Source organism: Ovis canadensis, chromosome 5 (assembly GCF_042477335.2).
Source record: "Ovis canadensis isolate MfBH-ARS-UI-01 breed Bighorn chromosome 5, ARS-UI_OviCan_v2, whole genome shotgun sequence".
NCBI lineage: Eukaryota > Metazoa > Chordata > Mammalia > Artiodactyla > Bovidae > Ovis > Ovis canadensis.
The window spans coordinates 61,247,134-61,260,255 of record NC_091249.1 but is presented as its reverse complement, the minus strand read 5'-3'; the positions used below and the strand labels follow the sequence as shown (position 1 = coordinate 61,260,255).

The 13,122-nt window shown below is 46.1% G+C and overlaps 1 protein-coding gene across 1 annotated transcript in view; it reads left to right on the top strand.

Annotated features, from left to right (window-relative positions):
• The window catches only part of SPOCK1 (SPARC (osteonectin), cwcv and kazal like domains proteoglycan 1), a 591,932-nt gene that overhangs the window by 372,302 nt on the left and 206,508 nt on the right, over window positions 1-13,122 (top strand). The window contains exon 4 of the mRNA XM_069592146.1: window positions 11,873-11,987. Within this exon, the coding sequence (XP_069448247.1) occupies window positions 11,873-11,987 (115 nt within the window). The remainder of the gene's footprint in view (window positions 1-11,872; window positions 11,988-13,122) is intronic.

The following is a 13,122-nucleotide window of genomic DNA, read 5'->3' as shown; positions in this document are numbered from 1 at the left end:
CTTGAGCAGCGCATTGGTGAAGAGACAGGCAGGAAAGAAGGCTGGTTGTGAGCAAGGTTGGAATTGTGAATTGCTTAGCTTATTTAGATGCATGTGGAAAATTGTATTTCGAAATGATTGAACAGTGTGGGATACAAAAACCAGAGGAACATCAAGAATACACAAGATTTAAATGATCCGGCACTTACTAAAACCTACAGTGGGGGATGCAAGCATTCCTCTCTCAGCTTGAGGTGGTTTCTAATAGCTTAGAAAATGCCCCAAGAAACCTCAGCTCCAATCAGCACTAACTTTGTCATGATTGCCTCAATGTTAACAGTTAAGGAGTGGAATTTAATAACCTTGGGAACCATCCCAAGAAAGCAGAAATGAATCTGTCCTAATTGGAGAAAGAAAGGACTTGGAAATGAATAGTCTCCGATTACCCATTTAGAAATCCAGAGCCAAGAGTTTCTGAAAACAGTGGGAGAGATGAAAGTGATAACAGCTTTAATTTTGATAGTAGTACCTGGAGAGCCACAAATGCCTCATAGCTCATTTATAAACCTCACCCCCTGCTTGGCACACTGAAGACTCAAAAAAAAAAAAAAAAAAAACAACAACAACAACAAAAAACACATACACTTTGGGTTCTGCAAGGTCAGTTCTCTAGAAAACCTCGGGATCTTTCACTAGAGGGACAATGATAGTCCTGGGACAGATGGCGTGGGGTGGGGGTCTCCTCCAAGGGGGCACAGGATACTGATTCACCAGTTTTAACTGGAGCTGCTTTCTGGTCTTTGCAAGAATGAACAATTTGCTATTGATTTTCCACCATACATATGAGTACCCTGGAGAGCTCTCTGCTTCCTTTTAGTACTCAGTAAATCCTTTAAACACTTCTCAAACTTTTCTACCAAAATGCCCCTAAGGGCAAGTGAGAGCAAATATCTACTTTCAGCCTCAGGAGGCACAATTCACTGTGAGCCCATACATTTTGGAAGCCTCTTTGATATGAGCTTATGTGAATTTTGCATTCTAGTCCATGGTAGACCAGTGATTGTCTTAAAAAAAAAAGTTTAAAATTATCTAAAATTACCCACCATCTAGTAAACTAGATGTTGCAGGGATAGGCACTATGAATTTTCATCCTCCTTGGGCCACCACGGTCTGAGAAGCAAGGACTAGATGAGATTGTGAAAAACAGGAAGAGGAGGCAAGGCTGTGATAGATACATGTGGTGTGGGACTGCCTATTTTTCACTGATTTTTAGGCTTGTCGGGAGTGTCCAGTGAATGAACACCATGTTGCTTAACCCAAGCTTGGCGCAGAGCTTCTGCTCCTGAGAATGCAACATGGCACAGGCTCTGAGAGGTCATTTGAGCATTTTGGTCTCCAATCTGGGGTAGGTTTTCCCCACAGTCTTTACTGTTCTGGTTTCAGTTAACACCTGCTCCTGCTGGCTTCTCTAGGTCAGGGTGGAAAGCAACCTGATGGATGCCCACTAGCTGATGATCCGAATGCACCAGCTTTGTCCATCAGACCTGCTGGGCTGAACCTTGCTGTCCGTTTATCCCCAAGCCCTTGGCCACTGGGATCAACGCTGCCGGATTCTCTCTCCTTCATTATTCTCTTTATTTTCCCCCTAGCTTTTAACCAGTGGTGCTTGAATGTAGGCTCTTAGGATACCTTATCACTCAAACCCCTTGATTCTCCAGTAGAATTGTTCAAAGCCCAAAGACTTTCTCTCAAAAAAGAAAAAAAAAAAAGTATGACCATGAAGGTTGTGCTCTTAGTGAATGTAATTTTTTTTATTTAAATTTTATTTTTTTACTTCAACACTGTCTTGGTTTTGCCATACATTGACATGAATCTACCACAGGTGCACATGAGTTCCCAACCCTGAACCCCCCTCCCACCACCCTCCCCATGTCATCTCTTTGGGTCATCCCAGTGCACCAGCCCCAAGCAAGGGAAGGAAATATTTTTATTCTTCATTTCCAGACCTTATAGTCTCTGAAATGAGACAAAGCAGAGCACAGCTCCACTGGAGATACAGGATGCCTTAGTGGTTACACATTGGCCTCAGCAGATCTGGTTAATCAGCAGAGGGGTTCTGAGTCAATTGGACCCTGAGCTTGATGTTCAAAAAGAAGTTTTCATGCTTTTACTGTGGAGATGACTCTCACATATGAGACTGGAAAGGCTAAACAGCATCGCAGCTCCAGGATCTTGAGCCTCTGAGATGCCCGGGATCCCTGCCCTAGGTGTACATTCCCTTTACCTGAAGAGCTGGTAAGAGGATGATAACATGGACCATATGCCAAGCCCTGTGCTCAGCACCTTTCATGCATTATCTCATCAGGTCTTCACAACACTCCAGTGAGGCAGGTCTGTTTGTCTGCAACTGAATCCTAATGAGGTGAGTGACCCGTCAAGACACATCTGTAGGAAGCAGCCAGCTGTGCCTCTCAAGCTCATGCCTCTCTGATCCAAACCCTTGGGGAATATTCTAGGTACAATAATTTTTTTTCCTTTTTTTAATTAGTAGAGTTTTAAAATTTCCCCATTCTACTATGGTCAGCTACTATGGCTGCAGAATAATGTAGAGTCATGCTCATTAGCACCAAAGGGGTTAGTTCTGTGAGAAAAGCTATGTGTTTTATGAGAGCTTTAATTGCATTGAAGTGAGGCCCAGGTACAAAAGCTTGACTTTATGAGCTGTAGATTTCTTAGAACTCTTTTTAACTATACCTTTTTCCTGGAAATATTTGATTTTTATTGTGCTTTTTATATCCTCTTATTTTCCAAGGTTATGGAATTGGCCTCAAGTGACTCTGTCTTCTTTGCTCATAAATGTCTGATGAATAATTTCTGTCAATTACAGTGAAATAGAACCCAAGAGCTTTCACTATTACAATGTTTTAGTAAATTCTGGCCATTTTAATGGATGAGAAGGCTGAGACTTCTCTGTGCATGGGGTCTTGCCCCTCTGTTGAGAGCTATGACTGTTCTCAGTCTGTTGATCATGCTGCCTTGCCTTGCCCCACGCCACCACCAGCTATACTGAACGTGCCCAGTGCCATGGACCGTATACATGCTTCACAAAACCCACTCACAGAAGGAACCACAAGGCTCACTTGTTTCGTGTTGTTTCTTAAGTCAGAGAGAGAAAGAGAGAACGTTAAGTTCACTGGACATCACCATTGACTTGGAAAGAAACTTTCACTTTTGTACTCATTATAAAAATCATATAAGTTTATTCACATATCCAAGCATTTGGCTTTGACTTCTGTTGGTACCATGTTTTCTTCACAGAAGGCGGTCCTCATGGGGATCCTATGGGTGACATGATTCTCAGGGGAGGTGGACAGAGGCGTTCTGTATGCTGCTGCTTTGCGCTGTAATCGTTACTTTCATCCCCCATCATAAGCTCTTCTCATGAGTGGTGTGGTGGCTCCAAGTATCTCCTTTGTTGTGAGACTCACCTAGATTGAAGTCCAGACTTATCAGCTGTGTGAGCACGGACAGGTTACTCAACATCGTCAGTTTCCTCATGAGTTAATTCATATTAAACTGATCTGTGTATCAGTTACCTCAGTGGTGAATTAGAATAATAGTGCATTATTCTGCAGGCTGGTTGATGTCACTGTCTCGGTTGTCAGCCCCCTGATGGGATGATGCTTTATGTAATAAAATGCTCTTTTCTTCCCTTTTCCCCCCTCAGCTCTTCTCTTCTCCTCTTCATTTTCTTCCTCTCCTCCATCCCTCTTTTGAAGGGAAATCAATTTCTTGGTGAAAATGCACAGTGAGGGTCCTTGCCTTCAGCATCCCGGAGCAGCCTTCGCGCTGAATAAAAGTTTTAAGAAAGTGACACTGACCGATAACATTTTGTGGCCTGTGATTTTATGACGACTATTTTCACAGCTGCTCTAGTGTACGCATCTTAATGCGTTCATGTCAAATGATCAGGATGTGTAAATTAGCCATGTTGGACTTATCGGTTTGCTCATAGTGTCTCATTTTGCACATGAACGGTGGTGGAGGAGGGGCAGGAAGGAGGGGGTGTTAAAGCTCTTCCCCACCACTGCTATTCCAGCCCTGAACAGTACATCTTTAACTCTTACATCTCAGAGGCAAGAGTGCTGTCATCTTCCAGGGCTGAAAACTTGCTCTTGCCTCCGGCGATGGTCAGGACTCATTGTCTCCCTGATGTAGAGATTCTCCAGGAAGCAGGAGACTGTGCCTTTTGTAGACTGCTGAATGACAGGCTGCAGTGGTGGCGGCCTGCAGGCACAGGCAGTCTGCATTGATTCACAGCTTATCTCAGGGACAGCCCCAGAAGACAAAGGACGTTCAGGAGAAGCTGAGGGCCCTGGTGTATGAGTGGTAGAGGCTGGGGCTGGTGCTTCTTTTCAAAGGAAGCAGGATAGGAAATGGAAAGCACGTCTCCTTTGGATGTAGACAGCCCTGATTTTGAGCACTGGCTTTGCCATTTATTAGCCATGTATTGTCAGAAAGCTACTTATCCATTTCAAATCCATTTTCTCATCTTTACCTTCCTCTTTGACTTAATATACCATAAACATCTACCTATGTTAATACATATAAACCTACTTATTCCTTTATAGTAGCTGGACAGTATTTTGTAAATGGATGTCTTGTGATTAAGATAACCATTTCCCTGTAGATGGTGTTGTGGACTAAATGCTCATGTCAAAGCCATGATCCTCGTTGTGGCTGTGTTTGGAGAGGGAGTCTTTAAGGAAGTGATTAAGGGGAAATGAGGTCCTAAGGGTGGCACCCTGATACAGTAGGACAGGGGTCATTATCAAAGGAGGCATCAGGGAGCGTGTTGCTCTGTGAGTGCACCTAGAGAAACCCACGTGAGGACACGGTGGAAAGGTGGTTGTCTGCAAGCCAGGAAGAGCCCTCACCAGAAACTGACCGGACTGGGGCTCTTATCTCAGCCTGTCAGCCTCCAGAACTGTGAGAAAATAAACTTCTGTTATTCAAGGCCACCCAATCTCTGGTATTTTGTAGCAACCTGAGTGGATGGATATAGATGAACATTCAAGTTGTTTACATTTTCCCCTTATTGTAGACCATAAAGATATATTTTTGCCTAACACTTTCATCTACTAGGTCATTGGATATTTCTTTTTGCCCTTCTTTCCATTTATTATTAAAATTTTCATAGGTATCAAAAGTTGAGGGAATGATAAACACCTATCTTACCTGTGTTTTATGGTTGTTAGCAAATACATGGTTGAAAAATTGCCCTCTAAAAAGGCTTTTCTTAGTTTATACCATCTCCTGCAAACATACACAGGCTACTATAAGAGAGAGGATACTTTTAGTTATAATGTCTTCAAATCCTTGGTTTGACAGGGAAAGAAAAAAATCTCTTCCCAGGAGAGTATTTCTGATTGGAAGCACTTTTTTATTCTCTTCCTCTTTGTCCTTGTCTGTCCTATGTCCCTGCCCACTTCCATCCTCCAGTTTTTAGGCACACACATCCAGCCTTCTGTATTACTCACCTGTCCTGTTTAGGCACATGGCCAATAGCCCCTTTGTTCGATCTCAAAGAGCATGGCCAAACCCTTGATATGAAAGCTGAGAACAGAGACAGAGTCTTTCCAGTATGCCATTCTTCCGTGGTTACAGCAAAATCCTATGGGTGGAATGTTCTGTTTTGTATTCAGGGAGGCTATGTCGTCAGCTAGTAAACAAGCCCCTCTGGAGAGGTGGGGGAAGCAAGATGCATGCACGGGTTACCATGGGGACAGACAAGCCGTAATAAATGTTTGGGACCTTAGCTTGACAAGGTTTTAGCAGTTTGGAGTAATTTCATTGTCAATCATCCATTAAGTCACTCCTAATGAATCACTGGGAGTGTCTTTGTTCTTCAGAATGAACCTCACATGAGCATGATTTGGGCAGAGAGCAACCTTAAAAGAAACAGGGAGACAGCAAACAGCCATCAATTTGTCAACTCGTTGCGAATTGAGTGGCCTTTTGTCAGAGGAAGTTTCCACAAGTCACCGGAGAGGACCATGAGTTCGCATGGTGGTTTTAGATGAAATCTTGACTTCTTGGTTTTACCAGGTAGCCTGGTTGCCTTCCAGAATCCTCTGCAGCTTCATGGCCCCAGGGAAGGGGGTCATGGAGGTTCCTCAGGAGGAAAGGGGGCACTAAGAGTTGACCACTGGGCCCTCCAGTCTGACACTGCCTCTCATTTGCAGGACGAGAGTGTGCAGTGTCTGTTCTTATCAAAAGACCACTTTCCATGTAAAATGTATATAAAAGGTTTTCTCTTCCTAACCGCTCTCCACCAGCTTCAGCACAGGAGGGTGTGCATGTTTGTCATCACTATGGAACTTGGTAGCCATGGCCCCCCAGTGTCCTCATTGTGGTTTCAAGGCTCCCCATGATGACACTGCCATCTCATCCCATGCCTGCTCTAGTCTGCTTCCAGCCTGATGAAATGTTGCCATTCCCCAGACTTGCTGCCATTTCTCTTACATCTGAAAAGAGAGTTTCTTTTTCCCTGGAGTGTTCTTCCTCATCCTACTACCTGGGTTAAACCCACTTTTCCATAGATAATAGTCTGTCCGGGCAGTCTCACCTAACCCACTGAAAGGCTGGATGAAGCACCTTCTTTATCTCCCATAGTGTACTAAACTTATTCTACTTTTACCTGTCTCCTCTGTTGACCTGTGAGCTTCTGGAAGGCAGGAATGACATCCTGTTCACTCTATAAGCGCCAGCCTAAAATTTGCTCTGCAAATGTTAACAGAGTAAATAAACCCTAGTATATGTCACACCCCCAGGTAACTCTCAGGGACCCATTGTTCAGCCCACAGAAGGGAACATCCTGTCATCCCAGCATCTTTGAGGTGGTACCCTGCTCTGCTCTTCCAGGTATTATAACCATTTGCCAGTGAGCTTATAGGATGTGCCCGAGGACAGCAAAAAGACTTGATTTAGAGTTTTAAAATTAACCTAGCTAATTAAAAATTAACTCATACTGAAAAATAAGTTCTGAAACAATTACAATAATTAAAATATCACTACCTTAATTGAGACCAAGCAGTGAGGTTAAAAAATAAAATTAATTAAAAAAAACAACCTTACATGAAGCCTGTAATTAACTGACTTTTGAATTTGATGTTTTCCAGCTTGACAAATTTGTTTCAATTAATTCATTCTTTTTTTCCTTTGAAAAATGTTTTGTAAAAATTATTGAGAAAATTAACTGGACACGAATCCTATGCCAGTTGTCACTTGATTGGTTTTTGTGAATGGGCAGGAAAGATGCAATTAACCTTCCGTGGGTACCTGTTGGGCGTACTGTCTTGCTTGAATCCACATGAATCCTGCAGGTATTTGATAGAAACGGAGAGGGCAGGGCTTTGGCATCTTGTGGGGATTGCTGAGTCTTATCACTAGGCATGCGCTGGGGGAGAGAGAAACTTGGAGCACAGTCTGTAGAAACCATTATCACCTTGACAAGGAGGCTTCTGCCCCCGTCAGGGTTGTTGCTCACTCTCAGCCTCTGCCACTGCCTCCTCCCCTGCAGGGCTTCCCTGCACCTTATTAAAGGGCCTCTCGAATACCACTTATTATTCCGGTCTCCTATTATTTCCTCTAGAAAGTGGAGCTGCACCGCCCTGCCCCGTACAGGTGTGGGTGCCTGTCAGTCTCCACAGCCTCAGGGGTGCTGGAAAGAGCATATTGGAGAGGCAGCATTTACATGGAAGTGGCACGCTCCATCACCATCTCTATCCCCTTTCAATCCCAAGTCTGCTGTTTTTCAAAAACAAGATGCGTCCTGGTGATTAAATAAATGCCGACAGCTTGATTTGTTACTGTTTTGTTGTTCTGTGAAGTTCATTTACTCTAAATAATTCCCATACATGTTTGAAGTATTCAGAACCTGGTAATTAATTTTTAGCAGTCTTGATTTCTATATGCAAATTGTTAAGTAAGTATGCGTATAGAGTTAAATAGCTGATGATTTTTATTTAATAGTATTTCTGGTTGGAGTTTTTTTTTAATTTTCTTTCTTTTTTTTTTTTTTTAGAGAAATGTTAGCTTCAAGAATTGGAGGAGCGGGGATTTCCGATAGTCCGCAGGTTAAGACTCCATGCTTCCAAAGCAGGGGTGCAGTTTCCGTCCCTGGTCTGGGAACTAGGGACTGTGCGCACTATGCTGCACTATGTGGCCAAAAGAAGTAAACAGCTATTGTAAAAAAATTACAAAAAAGAAAACAAAAATAACTGGAGTAGAGTGATCTGTCAGTTCAGTTCAGTCGCTCAGTCGTGTCCGACTCTTTGCAACCCCGTGAACCGCAGCACGCCAGGCCTCCCTGTCCATCACCAACTCCCAGAGTCCACCCAAACCCATGTCCATCGAGTCGGTGATGCCATCCAACCATCTCATCCTGTCATCCCCCTCTCCTCCTGCCCTCAATCTTAGTATTAGCTTAATTTATGGCAAGGTTGCAGAAAGAAAATTGACGCCACTGACCATGTGACTCCTTTGAGGGGTTGCTGCCTTCAGAGGGGGTAGGCAGAGGGCACAATTGCCCATGGTGGGCATCCTCCTATTCCTGAGGGGATATCGAGGCCATACGACCCAGCCTTGACAGCACCAGCCCTCCTGGATACCCCTTGCTTTTATTCCCGAAGACTCAGTCTGCCCTGGAGGCCTCTCAAGAGCAGGTGCATCTGGGCTCAATACTTGGTGTGAGATAGGGCCCCACATCAGTCTTTATTTATAATATAATTTTTATATTTATTACTTCATATGCTGAGTCTTCATTGCCGTGAGGCTTTTCTCTAGTTGCGGAGAGCGGGGGCTCCTCTTCCGTTGTTGTACGGGCTTCTCATTGCGGTGGCTTCTCTTGCTGCAGAGCAGGGGCTGTAGGCATGCAGGCTCAGTAGCTATGGTGCACAGGCTTAGTTGCTCCCTGGGATATGGAATCTTCCTGGATCAGGGATCGAACCTGTGTCTCCTGCATTGGCAAGCAGATTCTTTACCACTGAGCCACCAGGGAAGCCCCACGTCAACCTTTTCAAGAGACTCCAGGTGCTTTTCCTGCCACTGGCGTATTGTGTTAAGGAGTTTGGGTTCTGGAGTCAGCCGACCAGGTGTCATATACTGAACGTCCCTCTCGTCTGCTTTGTGCAGTGGGCACAGGAATAGCAGATACCGCCGTGGGTGTTTGTGTGAGAATTAGGTACAGTAATCCAATTAGAGGGCTTAGTTCACTGCCTGCATGTCAAAAGCACTGGATACGTGTGAGCTATCGTTCTGGTTATTATGAAGGCTTATTACTCACTCTGGGAATGCAATCCAGACACACAGAACAACAGACATCTATGAGGCACTTAACATGTTCCCAGATTTGTTGGCAGCACTTATAAAGACAGACTTATTTCATCCTGATGACAACCTAAAGCAATGGTAGGGACCGCTGCTATCCCATTTCAGAGGATAGGAACCTGAGGTGTAGGAGGTTAGGAAGCAGTGGAGGCAGCATTCACTTGGATCACTGTGTCTAGAGGCTGTGCTCCTTCCTGCTCTGCTCAGCAGACTCACCTTCCTTGAAATCTCACTATTCACCGGGGTCATCTGGACCCCAGTGTGGATGGTGCATGTCTGTGAATTGGCTGCAAAAGCTAAAAGAAGCTTAAGTTGGGCGATAAGGCTTGTCATATAGTCCTGCATATTTCGACATCCATTGCCTCGGCCAGCCTAGTGTTCTCCATCTCTGAGATCCACTCCAGTGGCAATCCCAAAGGGTCTACGATGCTTGGCACCGGTCAGGGAAACACTTCACTTGGTCCCTGTGGCCAGGGCTGCCAGGGGCCTGGTCCCCACGTTTCTTCAGGGGTCTGATCCCCATGTATCTTCAGGTCCCCAAGTGTCTATCTTCATCTTGTGGTGACCGGGAGCGTGAGAAGGGCAGTAAAGGATTGGCATGGTCATTCTCAGCGGTCATCCAGTTGCCATGCACTGTTAGCTCTGTGCTGTGTGTGTCTTGGAGAACAAGTCACAGCTGGCTAGACTGGAGCCCTAGGTGAGGGTTGGAGGGCAGTGCACTGGGAGAAGGCCACTGTCCTGAAATTCACTGGCCTCCTGGCTCCTCATGAGGACATCCCAGGAAGCCAGGGAATTCCACCTGGAGCCAGGACGTTCCTGCTGCAAGTTTCTGGAAGGCCGAGTCTGGGAAGGCTGTGAGGCCAGACACAGGTCCCTGCTACTCACTTCCCAGAGGGGACGCCCTTAGCTTAAGAGCTCAGAGTGAGCACTCTGTCCCTGTAGTATCTCTCTTGCAGTCCATTTTCTGCTGCTAAACGCCAGGCAGCTGCGCACACCCACTGGGGAGTAGGCGCCACCAGGTGACTCCCCTGGGACCAAGGCCTGGGTCTCGCTGCTCACCTGACTGGCCTGCAAATGCACCTGGTTTCTGTTTGCAGAAGCTGAAGCTGCTGCAGTGGAGGGAGCCTCCCTGAGCAATTCAAGCCCCAGGAAGAAATGACTTCAGATGTCGTGTGTTCAGGTCCCTTGTGGAGTTCCCTGGGGCCACTGGAAGAAAACGATTGAGATTCTAGGCCTGGGTAGCCTGACAGGAATCCTTACTTCCTGTGAAGGCAGAGCATTCATGATTGCTGAGGGGCCCCAGGGTTGAGGGGGCATGGTATTAATATTTCTTAGTGTCGTTTTGCTTTCCCTGCGTGGGATGCAGATTTGTTTAACGGAGCGTGTGTTGGGGGAAGACGTGGGAGCGTGACCTTGCCCAGCTGTGGAGAGCAGCCGTGACAGCCTGACCACCTGATCGGCTTTTTGGCCCAGGAGCTGGGAGATGGCACTGTTGCTTCTGTTTTGCAGAGAGCTCCCTGTGGCCTCCTTGCTCTGAGGAGCATGCACACCTCAGCCTGTAGGGTGCTGCCTAGCCAGGGCCCGGCTACTCTGCCTGTTCTCGAAAGTGCTGCCGTATATGATGTGCTGGCTCTGAAGATCCTTCTCCAGTGACTCGGCTGAATCAGCACCACCCGTGTTATTCCCACCCCCAAAGCCCACACTTTCTAGTCAGATGGAATATCTGAGGGTTCCCCAGACATGCCTCCCCACCCTGGAGTAGGCCTGACTGCTCTGCCTAGCTTGCCTTTTCTCATTTTGCTTTTTACCATCCTGCCCATCCCTCAAGATCCAACTTACATATTAATGCTTCATTAATCCTTGCCCCAGAAATTGATCTCTCTTATTCTTTCAAGCTCTGTTATCATTTTATATATGCCTGTCATGGCCCTTGTGTAATTCTCCCCTGCACAATAAATATTTATGTGTCAGCTTTTTTTCCCCCACCCAATTACATCACGAGTGTGTATGGCTCATAACTATCTTGTACATCCTGAAGTTCTTCACAAAACTTAAAATAGGCTGATGGATGCTCACAGTGTGTGTTGATGGAACTGAAGGCAAAACTCTCCTCCTCTGGGACATTGTATATTATAGGAAATAAGTAAAATTGGGTGCAGTCATATCAAGGAGTGACAGACAAAGAACCAAAGAGTGCTATGTAGCTTTTGGTCCTTGGAACACACAGGGTTCTAAAGTAATTGCTGGCCAAGATGAAGATACTGAAACTCCCAAAGCACAAAAGAATCGCTGTCCTGGTGCTGAAGAAACACACGTGGCATAGACACAGAATTCCCCCTGGTTTGGGTTTTTATTCTAATTCCCTCCAGCCTAAGTAAAGAGTGCAGAGTGCAGAGTGTAAACACGTGGTCTGTTTGTTTCCCACTTGTTTATTTGAGTATAAGCATAAATTAAATTTACCTGGAGGTCCTAACTCTCCTTTTCTTGCTTTTTTTTGCCTCAGCCCTGGACCCATCCAAAGATCCCTGCCTGAAGGTGAAATGCAGCCCTCACAAGGTGTGTGTGACCCAGGACTACCAGACTGCCCTGTGTGTCAGCCGCAAGCACCTGCTCCCCAGGTAAGCCAAGGGCTCCAAGGTATTCTCCAGCCACCAGATCTGGGGTACCTGACCTCTGGCTGGGGATGGGGGGAGGAGGGGACAGGTGTTTGATCTGTGTCTTATGTGGTACATGGTACATGCAGTTTGCTGTGGTATGCATCTCAGTTCTCAAACACATTTGCAAAGAAAGTTAACCTTTTAATTTCCTCTGAATCAACTTTATCTGACTCTGAGCCCTCATCCAAGCAGATGAACAGAAAATGCCTTCCTGGTCATTGTTGGGGGCCGTTCCTCCTCCTTGGATGACCTCAGGATCCAGGAAGTTTCTCGTTAGTCTGCTGGTTGCCACAGACATCCTCCCCATGATAATCCTTGAAGGTCCCTTGAAGTTAGAGTTGGGGGTTTATCTGCTTCAGCGCTCCATGGGATGTGGGAATCTTTGCCAGACTGAGAGTCCTGATTTGGGGTCCTGCTCCTCAAGACAGCCACACCAGAATTCCCTCTGAGAACGTGTCTCCCTGTTTCCTCAGGGCGAAGCACCCGATACCTGCTTCCTCAGCGCTGGGGGAAGTCTCTCCCTTCATCTTCAGGGTTGTTAAAGCCTTTGTCCTGTACCTTCCACACGTTCTGAGCATCTGCTGGGCTTTGTTGTTGTTGTTCAGTCACCCAGTCGTGTCTGACTCTTTGCGACACCTTGGATTGCAGCACACCAGACCTCCCTCTCCCTCACCATCTCCTGGAGCTTCAGTTCAGTTCAGTCACTCAGTCGTGTCCGACTCTGCGACCCCATGAATCGCAGCACACCAGGCCTCCCTGTCCATCACCAACTCCCGGAGTTCACTCAGACCCGCATCCATCAAGTCAGTGATGCCATCCAGCCATCTCATCCTCGGTTGTCCCCTTCTCCTCCTGCCCCCAATCCCTCCCAGCATCAGGGTCTTTTCCAATGAGTCAACCCTTCTCATGAGGTGGCCAAAGTTCTGGAGTTTCAGCTTTAGCATCATTCCTTCCAAAGAAATCCCAGGGTTGATCTCCTTCAGAATAGACTGGTTGGATCTCCTTGCAGTCCAAGGGACTCCCAAGAGCCTTCTCCAACACCACAGTTCAAAAGCATCAATTCTTTGGCACTCAGCCTTCTTCACAGTCCAACTCT